The sequence below is a fragment of the Geotrypetes seraphini genome, chromosome 14 (genome assembly GCF_902459505.1).
Source record: "Geotrypetes seraphini chromosome 14, aGeoSer1.1, whole genome shotgun sequence".
In the NCBI taxonomy this organism is placed as follows: Eukaryota; Metazoa; Chordata; class Amphibia; order Gymnophiona; family Dermophiidae; genus Geotrypetes; species Geotrypetes seraphini.
The window spans coordinates 54217736-54233268 of record NC_047097.1 but is presented as its reverse complement, the minus strand read 5'-3'; the positions used below and the strand labels follow the sequence as shown (position 1 = coordinate 54233268).

The following is a 15533-nucleotide window of genomic DNA, read 5'->3' as shown; positions in this document are numbered from 1 at the left end:
TTTATTTCTAAAATTTCTTAACTGCCTATAACTAAGCGGTTTACAGCATAAAACATTCACAATTATTCAAAGAGCAACTTATAACAATACTTTCAGTACATACATTTAACCCACTAAAAATAGCAGGGAACTACGGTGACGGGACTAAATCGCGCGAGACAACGGCGCGCCGACAACTGAGCACAGACAACTGAGCGCAAGGTTGACGGCGCGCCGAAGAAAAGCACTATTTTAAAGGGCTCCGACGGGGGGTGTGAGGGGGAGAACCCCCCACTATACTTAACAGACGTTGCGCTGGCATTGTGGGGGGTTTGGGGGGTTGTAACCCCCCACATTATACTTAAAACTGAACTTTTTCCCTAAAAAACAGGCAAAAAGTTCGGTTTCAAGTATAATGAGGGGGGTTACAACCCCCCACAATGCCAGCACAATGTCTGTTAAGTAAAATAGGGGGGTTCCCCACCAACACCCCCCGTCGGAACCCTTTAAAATAGTGCTTTTCTTCGGCGCGCCGTCAACCTTGCGCTCAGTTGTCTGCGCTCAGTTGTCGGCGCGCCGTTGTCTCGCATGATTTTGGATATGAACCGGGAACTACAGTAGGATTACATATCATCAATCGTTAATGAATCACGAGCATTATTCATAGTTCAGATTCCTCGGAGTCAACTTTTGAATATACTGGGAGGGCTACCTGAGGCACTTTAATGTGGAAAGTTAGGGTTCCTATAGTTAGGAGAGTATCAGGGAAGAACGTTAACTTTATTTTTAGTTCCTTGTTGGACTTGGATTGAAAGTTGAGACCTTGAGGAGGTGCATGGAGGGAGGGACCTATAAGAGCTCAGGCCCTTTCTGGCATTGTATATTTAATGGGAGGGTGGTCTTCTTTTGTTGCTGATTGTATTCCCCACTAGGGTCTATAAACTGATTGCCAGTTGTTATACTTACCCAATGAGTAAATCATTTCAGACCCTTATAATTCATGTGCTGGGAGGGTATGGGGTTTGGAGGGGGAGGGGGATAAGGGAAGTAACATGGTGACATAGTATATGATGGCAGATAAAGACCCGAATGACCCATCCAGTCTGCCCAAGTGTACATGCTCTATAAATTAATAATTTAATTTAAATGGTTCTTTTTCTTAGATATTTTTGGGCCAGAAACCCAGAGTTCTGCCTGGTAATGTGCTTAGGTTCTATCCACTGGAGTCTCAATCAAAGCTAACTCCAACTCATCGAAGCCCTCCCCAGCACATCCTCAACTGAATGCCCATATACGGGTCACAGACTGTGCAAGTCTGCCCAGTACTGGCCTTAGTTCCTTCAATATACAGTATATCTATTTTCTAATTAGAGTACAGAAAGAGGTGGTCGGAGCATACCGCGAGTGATTTCCTTCACTCGCCAGCGCTCCGGCTGCCCTCTCCTGCCTCTCCAGCTGCCCTCTCCTGTCTCCCCTGTTGTCCTCTCCTGCCTGGTCATTCACGGTTGGAAAATACTGCAAATGACCGGGATCGCGAATCACGGACCGTGAATTTGTGGGGGAGCACATCCAACATTTTTGCAGTAGGAAATCTGCTCCTGCGCTTTTCCTTTCTCTTGTCCTCTATGTGCACCATCTCCTCCCACTCTTCCCTTCTCCGTTCTCCACCCATGTGCATCATCTCCTCCAGCCTTTTCCAGTTCTCTGTCCTCCATCTCTGTCCAAAATCTCATCTTTCAAGTTTCAAGTTTATTTAATTTTTGATATACTATCAGAAAAGTGCTAAACGGTTTACAATAAAATTGGATATTAAAAAAATTTTAAACGTTAACAGTTGCAGGGAATGTAATATTCAACCAACATGATATAGGAGGGCTAGAGGGAAAGAAATGCAATGTGATAAAAGAAAAGTCGAGGTAAGAGGAAGACACAAATGGGAGGGGGGAATGTAAATTATTCCTTTCTCGAGTTATTTATCTCATGTATTATATGCATCTTTAAACAAGAATAATTTAAGATTTGATTTGAACTTTGTAATAGAGTTTTCCTGTCTAAGATGTTGAGGCATAGCGTTCCATAAGGAGGGAGCTGTAACAAAAAAAATTGATTTACGTGGTGTGTTTCTTCTTTTCCCCTCTATCCATGTATACCATTTCCTCCCTTTCTTTTCTTCCCTTCTATCTAGTATCACATGTCTGTATTCCTCCCCCTTTCCAGCACTACTCCATGTCCCTGTCCCTGTCCCTATGCTCCCTCCTTCCTCAGCATTTCTTTGCTCTGTCTCTTTCCCTCCCCATATTCAGTTTCATTTCCTTCCTCCTGTACACCTCATCCCTCATCCCCTGTGGGCTGGCATCTCACACTATGGTCTTCCCTCCCCAAGTCTGATGACTCTCCTCTTCTGCCTGGTCCGAAGTAGTCTCTCTCATTGCCAGCCTTCCTTTCTCCTCCTTCGCAAGTCTGATATTTCTCCCTACTTTCCCCAACCACAATCTCAATCTCTCTGTTCCTGCCTGATTCCTTCCAGTGACTCTGCCCCTCTTCTGCCTGGTACCGTCTGGTCTTTCCTGGTCTCCTCTCCCCTTCAGTGGGCCTGCCTGCCATTCATATTATCTGATGGTCTTACAAAGTTGGGTTTTCCCGATTCTTCTGGCTTTTTCCAGCCATCCCAGGGGCCTTCCCTCTACTGCAACTTTTTGTTGTGGTGTGGGAGGACATACAAAGGGAAGGCCTCCAAAGAGGCTGGAAGAAGCCTGGATGAATCTTTGCTGAGAAAACCCAACTTTGTAAGACTGCCAGGTGCTGTGAATGACAGGGAGGGAGTAAGACCTTCTGAAGGGTAGAGAGAGAGGAGGCTGGGAAAGTCCAGATGGGACCAGACTGATCTGATAGAAGAGTGGTATGGTGGATGAAGAGAATAAATTAATTGGAAAAAAAAAAAAATAAACAGCAATGGTGAGGGCCACCCTAATGGTTTGTTCCCAAGGGCTGCCAATGTCCCGTAGGCCTTGCAATGAAGAACACTGATCTAACTGGATCTTTGAAGTACTTCCATTGGAAAGCAGACCTTTTTTGGGGGGGAGGGGGGGGCAGATCATGTACGTGATCATCAGGTTACAGCAATAGATATTTATACAGTTTATCCTGGAACTACTATTCTTTCCTTCTTGAAATTTGTAAGGCAGTAACATTGACGCAGATATACAATATGTTCAAGTGACAGGAGAGGCTTCTGTCTGCTTAAACAATGCTGATCTGATAGGCTGCCAATATTCAGTGGCATTTAACCAGGTACTGCCACTGAATATCAGCTCTGACTATCCAGAGACAGAGTTGGGGCAGTCCCAGAATTATAAGGGCACCTGATATGCAGAGCTGGTGCCTGCATAGCTAATTGGTTAAGTAGGGTTGTGTAAATAGCAGTCCTAACTGTGCCTGGGTAGCTATGCGTATACAACAGTGGCTGTACTCGCATAACTTTTAGGTATCACGGCTCACCCAGTATCTGTGCCTGGATACTACTACTAATCATTTCTATGGTGCTACTAGACATACAGGTACTTTTCTCTGCCTAATGGGCTCAAAGTCTAAGGTGGGTTTTTTTATACCTGGAGCACTGGAGAGTTAAGTGACTTGCCCAGGGTCACAAGGAACTGCAGTGGGAATAAAACCCAGTTCCCTAGGATCTCAGCTCATCGCACTAACCATTAGATTACTCCTCTACCCCAGGCATTGAATGTCTGAGCCTAATCTGTCCGGCAGTGGTGAGTGGTAAGAAAAACTTTATTGCTATGAGTAGAATATTCATCAGGTAGAGTTTAAGGCACATATTTACATCTCACTAATGCCTAGAGGTCATATATTAAATTTTCTTCAATCGCCCAAATTATGAACTATTTTGCAGAATGGGATGGATGGGACATGAAAAAAAAACCCCATAGCTTAGAAGCCCTCCACATGTGGGGTGAGTTACCCCGCTTATCCATGGAGAAAGCAAAGTTCTGTGAGGACAAATAGATTAGAGATGAATCACCCTTTTAGTCTGCATTATCATTAGCTATGTAATAGACTGAGGGATCAGGGTGCAGTGTATAGTGCAAGTATGTAAATTTTTCTAGCTTTTTCCAGTCAATGAACCCACACCCTATTTGTAAGATATGATGGCATTACCCCCATATGTGGGACTATTTCTCCTATCCATAGGGATCACTTACAGGTAAGCAGCTCTACTAACTACAAAATTTTAAGAGGCCTTATTTGAAAATACCTACCAAATACAGAGTCCATGTGACAACTCAAATGCCAGTCAGTAGCCTATCGAAATAAGTGTGGTAGTTTTCACTAGGCATCATGCTGGTTCCTGTAGACAAAAAGCCTTTGGCTAATAAGTTAGATAAATGAATAGTATCATTCCAAATGGGAATGTTTGACTGTAACCTAGCAAAGTCATGTCAGTCTTGGCTTTATCGAAACTAAGCATTCTGAATAAAAAAATAGATTTAAGCTCTTGAGTACTTCAGAACTAAATTGTCTGTGGTAACCATAGCAATCACATGCCAGAACCAGCAATAGGTGATCTTAATCAGAGAGAAAAGACAGGTTTATTTATAGTTTAATTGCCAAACAGGAAATTTTGAATCAGTAGAATAGATTACAGACTAGGGGATTTTTCAGGTCAACTGGAAGATGGGGCCAAAAAAGGAAATTAAGAGAGTTGAATGGATGCGTTTCACCTCCTGTCTGTTTTCTGATTTCTGGATGATTTGAACAAAGTTTTTTTTTTTTTTTTTTGTTTAAAATTTTCAGATATCCTTTTCCCTCCACAGGCCTTTTATTCTTCAGTATCAAACCAGAATGCAGCCCTTTTCCCTCCCCTATAATGAGGCACCGTTCACTTGGGGAGCGATTTGGTAGCCGACATTTTTTTAAAGCTGCTGCTGGCAGGCTGCGGGCCGAACTGGGCCCAGATAGTCAATGCCAGGCATTTACAGCAATATCTGAATATTTGTGGTCACCTGGAAGTTAACTGGACACTAGCTGATATTCAAACTGGTTAGCTCAGTGGATAAACTTAGGACAGTCTTTTGCGGTCCTAACTTTAATCTGCTTATTTAGCCACTTAAACGGAATATCACTGCAAACTGGTTAAGTACTGGTTCTGTCCACAGACCACCCTGGTACTAACCAGACAGTACAAGGGTGATTATCTGAGCACCTTGAAATTGCTGGCCCCTTTCGTACTTGAAATACCTACATGTTTTCCTTTCCCTCCCTGAAGGGCTGCCTTTACAAAAAATTCCTCGACCGATCCCTAGCATTCCAAGCAGGCAAATGGAACAAATGCCTCTCTACTCTCATCTCCAATTCCCCCCCCCCCTATCAAACATTCAGGAAATTAATCAAAACCTACCTTTTTGATAAATTCCTCTGATCTACCCTCCCTCCTCCTTTGACCTCGACTCACCCCCAGACTCTTTACCTCCGTATGTAACACTGCCATTTGTAACACCGCTGTATGTAACTTATAGCAAATGTAACTACTCCGAATATATAACCTAGCTGTAAAAAATAACTTCACCGTAAAGTTAACGTCTAAAATGTAAATGTAACATGACTGAAAATGTATAGTCTATTATGTAAATGTAACATTAACGAAATTGTAACTTCGCTGTAAATGTACAGTCTCTTCATCTGTTAACCGCATAGAACTTCCATGGTAATGCGGTATACAAGAATAAAGTTATTATTATTATTATTATTAATGTTGATATTCAGTGACAGTGCTACTGACTATCAATAGATAGGCAGGCACATGTGCTTTAACTGGACAGGTTCGCTCCTTCCCAGTTCAATCACTGAATAGTGACCCCTTTTATTCTAAAGCAGTGGTTCCCAACCCTCTCCTGGAGGACCACTAGGCCAGTCAGATTTTCAGGCTAGCCGTAATGAATATGCATGAAAGAGATCTGCATATAATGAAGGTGCCAGGCATGCAAATCTGTGCCATGCATATTCATTAGGGCTATCCTGAAAACCCGACTGGCCTGGTGGTCCTCCAGGACAGGGTTAGGAACCATTGTTCTAAAGGGTGCTCACTTCTTAATAATGAAATAAGGACTGTTTATTGTAATAATAGTTTATGACCATAAAATTTAACAGACAACTTCTGAGAACACCTGAACTCCCTCCAACACTGAACTGCTCTCATGCCATATTTTCCTGCCTTCCCTGATCAGTAACCTCTTACCTATGTCTCTGGATTTGTATATACTGTACCTATGTATATTGGCTTGAGGTGAAGGTGGATGGGAAGAGAGATTGGGATGAAAGATGAAAAGTTTGTTCAGAACTAGAAAGAAGAGATTTGGATTTAAAAGAAAAAAAAAACCACAACAAAATGAGAAGAGGAAAAGAGTTCCAAGTTTTATTTAAAATTTGATAAAACTCTTATAAATATTTCTAAGCGATTTACATTAAAAAGTTAGGGTGAGAACACAAAAATCATACTAGAATAGATGTTAACGAGGTCATTTTTCTATTTCCTCCCAAATGAATGGAGAACAGTGCACAAAACAAGGCCACTCTTGGGATGTTTGAAGTGAGGATTTCCCATGATTGCTTTCTTAAATTCTGCCAGTTTTGATTGAATTTGGAATAGAAAGAAGCCTCTGCAAGCTTCTAAGCACTGGGCGTGAAAAACAGGGGTGCGAGTCTAGGCAAAGCCGAAAATGAAAGTACACGTTGTCACTTGTTTTCTATGCTTAAATATAAGCCTTCCAGTGGAAAAATCATTGAAAGGCTTATATTTAAAGGCACAGAGGAACACTGCCAGTGCATGCTTCTCTTCTGGATTTGTCTGGGCCTGCACACAGGAACTGTGCTTACTGTGAAACTCTTGTGTGCATGCGTCAGGTATGTTCCTTCTCCTTAGTTTTAGTCTCACAGCATGCATATTTGTATGCAATTACTGTAGTATTATAATAATAATAATAATAATTTTATTCTTATATACCGCCATACCCAGCGAGTTCTAGGCGGTTTACATTAATTAGATTAGGATCCGCATAGACATGTAGATTTACAACAAATTTATCGGATTTACAACAAATTTAGCCAAACTTGGCAGATGAAGAAGGAAGAGGGTAGAAGAAGGGGAAGATAGGAGCTGTCATGAAGGAGGAGATGAGCCGAGCAAGGGGCCCGGAGATTATCAGAAGGGTCGGTTTAAGGGTCTTGTTTGCTGAAAAGGTAGGTTTTGAGTAATTTTCTGAAGCCGAGGTAGGTGGGGGCCTCGAGTATCATTTGGGCTAGCCATCTGTTCAGCTTGGCTGCTTGGAAGGCGAGGGTTTTATCTAGGAATCTTTTGAGATGACAAAGCTTTAGCTTTGGGGAGCTGTGTTATGCATTGTTCTTGAGCTATTTCTGGACGCTGTTCGCTATAACACTGAAGTTCTGAGCATTGACCCATCAGAGAGAAAATCCAGCTGAAAGGTGGTGTATGCTTGGAGAGGGAGCAGTCTATATTTTTATGCAGGAGTCAAATTGCAGAAGATGAGGTCTTTGAGACTATGACTAAATGTTCAAAACATTTAGTAAAACATTTTATGTTGTTAAAATATGTTTTTCAGTAAAACTGCATCAGATGAAAAGAAGAAGTGGGCAGCCCAAGGGGTGACACATGCCTGCCAATATCCAACACAGTCCCCAACCTGGCAAGAGAAGTTGACACTGGAAATTGACAGTGAGGATATAGATCATGAAGGTGAGACATTAGGAATGAGAAGAAATATTTCTTAGAGCAATGCATGCCTCACACATGCCTTTTGCTTCATGAATGTGCTATACATGCTGCATACAGTCAGGTCCCGAGTTACAGACACCCGACTTAAATATGAATGTGGTCATGACTTCATTAGATTCACTGGTATTTCCAGTGGATTAGACTCCTACACTTCTCCCACAACAGGTTCAGGAATAATTCATTACCACATTAAGAACAGTGTGTGGTTGTGCTTTCTGTACCTTAGATAGGGACAGTTTCTGTTCCACTGATAGGGACAGTTGGTCCTTTTGTCAGCTGGGAGCAGAGGTAAGCAGCAAGAATCTTAAAATCTACAAGTTCTAAGTTACATACAAATCCAACTTAAGAACAGCTTTAAAAAACATAACTCATATATGCCTATATATGCATTTTGGAGGGAGAAGAAACCCTAAAACAGCCAAAGCAATGGTCCATCATACTGAGCATCCTGTCTCAAACATGAACAAGTTTGAGTCACATGGAAGTATGTAACTAGTTCTAATGGAGAGATCCCTGGTCTTGGTCAGCTCCAGGCAGTACGAGTTTGTTATCCCCCAGATCTACCTGGCTAATCATTACTAACAGACCTGTTCTCTAGAAACTTCTCAAAACCTTTTTTCAAACCAGGTACATCGCTGGTTTTGACCATATCCTGTGGCAACAAAATCCACAACTTAGTAGTGTCTGGGCTTAAACACTTTCTTAATTATGTTTTTAAATCTACCAATTAATTTTGTGGTATGCCCTAGTATGTCTGAAAGGTGTAAATCAGTGGTTCTTAAACTTGTCCTGGGGGACCTCCAACCAGTTGGGTTTTCAAGATAAGGCAGATTTGTATGCCTGTCACCTCTATTATAATGTGAATCTGCCTCATACATATTCATTAGGGATATCTTGAAAACCCAACTGGTTGGGGGTCCCCCCAGGAACAGATACAAGAACCACTGGTGTAAATAACTGTTCTGTGTTAACCTGATTGACATCACTCTTGTTTTAACAAAGCGCCTCATATCCCTTCTCTTTCTTTAACAAACTGAAGAGCCCTACCCTGTTTAGCCTTATTCATAAGAGAGCCACATACCCTCTATCATTTTTTGTTGCCAATCTCTGTATCTTTCAAGAATTCTATATCTTTTTTTGAGGACTGAATCCACACGGTGTGGTTTAATATTAAGACAGGTGTAGAGAGGGCTCATTCAAAAGTAGACTTTAAAAAAACTAACTTTGTTCAGATGGTGGATTACGTCAAGGAATTGTTGTCTGGATGGAAACATCTGGAAGAAGGAGGAAAGCAGAGGGCAAAACTGAAAGGAGCTATTGTAAGGTAAAGAAACTATTTTGAATGGAAAAGTAAGTAAAAATAAGATGAAAAGAAGGTCACTTTGTTTCTCAAAAGTAGTAGCTGAAAAGGTAAGAAAAAAGAGGTTAGCTTTCATAAGCTACAAAAGATGGCAGAAAGAGGAAGACAGGAAAAAAATCTGGAAAAGTTAAGAGAGGCTGGTCAAGTTGTCAGGAAAACAAAGATGCAAATGGAAGAAAAAAATAGCTGACATAGTAAAACGGGGGTGGGGGGAGGGACAAGATATTTTTCAGACATATTATTGATAGGAAGAAGTGCAAAAGTGGAATTATGAGACAGAGGTGAAGGGGAGAAATATGTAGAAGCTGATAAAGATAAGGCTGAATTGCCTAAGAAATATTTCTGTTATGTGTTCATAGCTGCAGTGCCAGGAGCAGGACCGCATAAGACAAATGCAAATAGGGATGGAAGTGTGATAGACCCTGATTGATTTTCAGAGGACTGTGTTCATGAGGAGCTATCTAAACTAAAGGTGGGCAAAGCAATGGGGCCAGATGGTATACATCCGAGGGTGCTGAAGGAACTTAGGGAAATTCTGGTGGCTCTGCTGTCTGACCTTTTCAATGTTTTCCTAGAGTCAGGAGTGGTACCGCATGACTGGAGAAGGGCAGATATGGTCCCCCTCCACAAAAATGAAAGTAAGAAAGACGTAGGGAACTACAGGCCAGTAAGTCTGACGTCTGTGGTAAATAAGTTAATGGAGACTCTCTTAAAACAGAGAATAGTGATGTTTCTGAAATCCAGTGGATTACAGGACCCGAGGCAACATGGATTCACTAGAGGCATTGTGGGTTTTATCCTGCCTATCTCAAGAAGACATTGAATGCTTGAGTATTTAGAATCCCATTGGTAGATGAAGACATCAAAGTGTATGTGTTTAGCTATTAGCGAAGTATGTTAAATTTCTATTATTTTTCACAATAAAGTGCAGATATTGAAGGTTCATTTAATAAAATACTGCTAATTTTTTTTTTTTGCATAAATGCCTTTTTATCAATGTGTTATTTGCTGAGTGTGAAAACATAAAAGTTATAACTATAATACCAATAAATTTGCTCCATTAAGCAAAAATAATAGCAAATTTTAAGAAAAACAGAGCTTTATGTAATCAGTGGCTTTGAGCAACCCCAGGCTAGGCTTTCAAAATTTTTTAAAAATTATTTTCTGATCAAGCATAATCAAATTCATGGAAAAAGCTTCAATTCACCCAAGTTTTCCAACTTTAGGTTTTTCTGGACAACCCTAAAATTGCATAGTAGTACATATAAAACAATTTTGAGAAAATATTGTTCACTTAACACATAGTTAAGTTGCAAGGGCAGTAAATGTAGCAGTATTTAAAAAGATTTGGATGAATTCCTATAGGTAAAGTCCATAAACCATTACTGCTACTGCTTCTCCCTGGGTGCCATGGAGTCTTGCAACTCTTTGTGAAACTGCCAGGAAATTGTAACTTGAATTGACCACTGTTAGAATCAGGATTCTGGGCTAGATGGACCATCAGTCTGACCAGGATGGCAATTCTTATGTCCTAAGACTGCTTGGCTTTTTAAATCTGCAGTAAATGCAGGAATGAAATAATATCAGATCAGCAAATTGTTTTTTTGGCACAGAGGTAGGTTAGAATATTTTATCCTTTTCTGCTTAAATGGCAAGACCTTTTTTTGTTACTACAAAAGGCCTTGGAGCTAAAATGATTTACATTTAAATTGAGATCGTTTCTGAAATGGTGTAAGTTCAGAGCATGGAAAGGCCACCCTATTCATCGCTTCAAGTTTCAAGTATTTTTAAGTTTATTAATAGTTTTATATACCATCTATGAAGTGGTTTACAATGGTCAATAATAACATAGTAATAGGAGAAAAGAAAGGAAGAAATATATGGTTGAGCATGAGCAGGAAATGTAAAACCATGTTTCCCTGAAAATAAGACCTACCCCGAAAATAAGCCCTAGTTGCCAGTAGCAGTGCTTCCCGTACCCCTGACGATCCTTCCATCTCTCCCTCCTATCCGAACCCCGACCATGAGCCAAAATACCTGGAAACAAACGGCAGCGTCGGCAGCACAGGCTGAATCGTGGCCTGCCCTTCTCACTCCCGGCCGTTCCGTGCCACGTTGCTGATGACATCATCAGTGATGCAGCAGAGGAACGTCTTTATGTGAAAAGGGCAGGCCGCGATTCAGCCTTTTCTGCCGTTTGTTTCCAGGTATTTTGGCACGCTATCGGGGTTCGGATGGGAGGGAGAGATGAAAGGGTCAGCAGGTGGAGTGTGCAGCGGCGGCAGTTGGGATGGGAGGGATAAAAAGATGCTGCACAGGGGGATGGGAGGAAGGGAGGGATAGAAGCTTCAAGGGTTCTGCTGCACAGGGGGATGGGGGAGGGATAGAAAGATACTGCACAAGGGGATGGGTGAGAGGGGAGGAAAGATGCTGCACATGTGGGGGAGAGAAAGGAAATAGGAAGAATTGGGGCGGAGGAGAGGAAGGGAGAAATGATCATTGTACATGAAAAAAAATGACATCCCTGAAAATAAGACCTAGGGCTCCTTTTACTAAGCTGCGCTAGCGGTTTTAGCACATACTGAATTGCTTCACGTGCTAGACACTAACGCCACCATTGAGCTGGCATTAGTTTTTGGTGCCGGGGGCAATCTGCGTTAATCTGCAGCATGTGCTAAAAATGCTAGCACAGCTTAGTAAATGGAGCCCCTAGTGCCTTTTTTGGGCCCAAAATTAATGTAAGACAGTGTCTTATTTTCGGGGAAACACAATGAATATGTATTAATGAATATGCATGAGATAGCCGCATAAAATGGAGGCAGTGCATTCATTGGGGAAATCATGCAAACCCGACTAGGCTGAAGCCCTCAAAGACCAAGATTGCCCACCCTTGCCTTAGCAATTTGGACTGGTAAATTATGTCGTGTTCTGTTATTTTGCATGTCCATGCTGGTGCTGCCCAATTCACCAATTCAAATTGATTCACCGATTCACTTCGATTTATTTTCCCTATAAATCGGACTCACCTCGTGAAAATGAATTGTGAACTGAATAAAAACACATCAAAAAGTTTTATGGCGTATCTTGCAGAAAAATGTAAAGTCAAAAAGTAATGTTTCAGTTAAGCAGATGTTCAAAGTGTGCTCCCTTTGCATGAAGGCACACCTTCAGCCTTGGCCGCCACTGATCTATGGACTTGTCAGTGACACTCTGCTTCAGCTCAGCCCAAACAGGTGAGGCGCCATTTAAAGTCTTCGACGTCAGATATCGCTGTCTGGTAGACGTGTTCCTATATTAGCTCTCAGAACTGGTAGTCAACTGGGTTTAATTCTGGTAAGTTTGCAGGCCAGAAGTCTGGACCATTGAAGTCTGGGGTCTCCCGATGTAGCAGTTCTACAGTGTCATTTGCCCAATCTTCTGTTGGAAGATAAAGTAGTCTTCCAAGATGTGACAGATCGCTGGCAACAGCTTCTGCGTCAAGAGGACATCCCAGTAGTATGCGCCGTTTGAATGGGTCCATAGTAGGCGTTTCGCATTAACCTCATGCTTCAGTGTTGTTGAAGGCACATACAGGTGATCATTCTTTGTGTTAATCAGTGGAGCTATTGTAATTAGAAAAGCAGGACTTGCATATCAGGATAAGATCATCCTGCCACTTGTAATAATCTGGAGATATATGGTAACTAGCTTTTTGCCTCCATTTTCTGGTCTTCCTCTCCCTGATCACTGCAACTCCTGAGCTATTTCATCTGTTTAGATAGGAATAAAATGTTCAAACTGACTGAAGAAGGATGGAAAGAAATTAGCTTAGCAGAGCAAGCAGAGTTGAATGAGAGCCTGCTGACTTTCCTGCCACCCTATTTCTGACAGCCTAATTGCAGGTAATGTGTGCCGCTGCTTGCCGTTTCCCGGGACACACCACGGGAATGTCATGGCTCACCGAGTTACAGAGAATAGAAAAGGCAAGGGTAAGACGTGTGATCTCATGCTTCAGGTGTCGGGCTGTGTGCAAGACACAAAAGGGAAAAAGCCTTTTCATGTTCTTGAAATAACTTGATTAGGGAGCGAGAGCAAGGTTGGATTAAGTGCTGTCAGAGAAAAATACAATGCCAGAAGAATGAATAGAAACGTTTTGTAGCTTAGAGGCTGATACCATAGGTACTATTAAATCTAGCTATGGGCATAATGAAATCAGCACGTTATTATAGCCTACTGTAGTTCAGTGCTGCAGACTATATTATACTGTACCATCTGTTATGAAAGGGGGCATTAGCCCACTTCCAGCTTGCAGAGAAGTATTAGAAATAATTTTGTTGTCTTGCCCCTTTTAGAATGGCCAGTGGCACCTGTGTGTGTGGGGGGGTGGGTGTGGGGGAGAGGCTTTTGTAATCCAGGGAAGGGTTATTTTTAGTGTGGCAAGTGAGAGGTGCCAATGTTTCCTAGTTTTGTATGACAGGAAAACACATCCTTACCTCTCAATACACAATAGGCAAAGTTTTACACTCGATAAGCAATGCATATTTAGCAAGCAGACGAAAGAAAATAGGGTTAAACACACCAAGAAGAACAAAACAGTGCCAAACGGGCCTTAAATATGGGGGGAGAGCCAAAGAAATAAGTCCCAGAAGCTAGGGAAACAATGGAAAACAAATTGTTAAAAAATAGCAGAAGTGAGTAAATATTACATACGGTATTTATATTTACAGTCTACATGTAAGCCCCAACATTTGGGTACTACTGTAACATATGATGCCATGTAATAAATAGGCAGGCATAAAGTATATGCACAAATGTCACACTTTATAGTATTCCTTAAGTTATGTGCATAAATTAGGGATCCACCCATGTTCTGCCTATAAATGCCTCCCCACCCTTGCAGTTGTACACTATATGGATTTGCACACTAAGTTTTTCAGAATAGTGCTCCAGGTGGCCAAACAGGTTGAAAAGGTGATGACCAAAGCTAGAAGTGTGCTTAGGGAGAGGAATGGCCAGTATAAGATTCTGGTGAGACCTCATTTAGAATATTGTACACAATTCTGGAGACCGCACTTTCAAAAAGATATAAACAAGATGTAGTCTGTCCAGAGGAAGGCTATTAAAATGGTCAGTGTTCTTCATCATAGAGCATATGAGGAGAGACTTAAAGATCTCAATATATATACTTTGGAGAAAAGGAGGGAGGGGGAGATGTGATAGAGAACCACACCCTTTCCAAGATGCACTACTGTATTGTCTCACTAGTCTTCACAGACAGATTATCTCCAGATGCCACTGGTCTTGGATAGTGGAGGCACTTCAAAGTTTGCATTGGTGGCTCCAGTCATTGTCCAAAGGCTTTCCTCTCTGAATATCCTCTTTCGTGATCCTGACAACAGATGCTAGTCTTTACAGCTGGGGAGGGGGTCATTACGATGGTCATAAGTTCAAGAGCGATGGTTACCTTATAAGAGAAAATGGTCCATCAACAGATTGGAGCTGTGAGCCATTTGTCTAGCACTGCAAACTCTAGAGAACACCCTAGAAGGCAAAGCAGTCAGGATGTTCTCGGACAATGGCACAGCTATGGCACACGTCAACAGGCAGGGAGGCACCAAGTGTGCCCCATTGAGAAAGGAGGTCCAGTTGTTGTTTCACTGAGCAGAAGTCCACCTGCAGGCTTTTATCAGCAGCACATGTAGCAAGAGTAGATAATGTGCAGGTCGACTATCTCAGCTGGTAGACACTGGAGCTGAAAAAAATTATATGATGCCTTCTACACAACTCATGATTAGAGGGGAATAACCCAGTGGTTCAAGATTCATAAGCCTTTCTACTAGAAAGAAGATTATTGAGGTAAAAACCTAATATTCCCTTAACTGGTTTAAAAAAAAGGGCTGAAAACATGTTTGTTTTAATAAGACTTTGGAAAATAATTAGGTGTAGGTTAGATTTTGCTATATTATGGAGTGCAGAAATTATGTCTAAGTTGTTTGAATGTGGAATGAATGGTATGTTTTATAATGTTTTAGTGGAGGGTGGTTTTAGGGGGGTACTTTCCTATAACACCAAAGTTCTTTTCTTTTAAATTTATCAACTCTGGATGGTTCACCGCTGCTTATTCTTCGTATAATAATGTGGTATATCAAATGAATAAATCTACCACCGCCATAAAGTTTAGGCGCTGGTTATAGCATTTCCTCCTAAGTGCCATCACAATCAGGGGGCCATCTTATTTAATAGTATGCAGCTAGAATATTGGCATCTATGCATGTATGTGCAACTGTTCTGGTCATTTATACCTGTTTCTGGCACCAAACTGTTGGCTCCCTCTATATAGAATTATCTCCACAATGTCTAATGTCAAATTTCCATTGTCAGCCTGTCTTTGTTTTGAAACGTGTCAAGGGCTAG

The 15533-nt window shown here is 41.6% G+C and overlaps 1 protein-coding gene across 6 annotated transcripts in view; it reads left to right on the top strand.

Moving 5' to 3' along the window:
• CCDC33 (coiled-coil domain containing 33) overlaps nt 1-15533 on the top strand; it is a 293168-nt gene that overhangs the window by 108463 nt on the left and 169172 nt on the right. For all 6 annotated transcript variants that reach the window (XM_033919717.1, XM_033919716.1, XM_033919715.1 and 3 more), the window contains one exon: nt 7608-7741. In XM_033919717.1, the coding sequence (XP_033775608.1) occupies nt 7608-7741 (134 nt within the window). The remainder of the gene's footprint in view (nt 1-7607; nt 7742-15533) is intronic.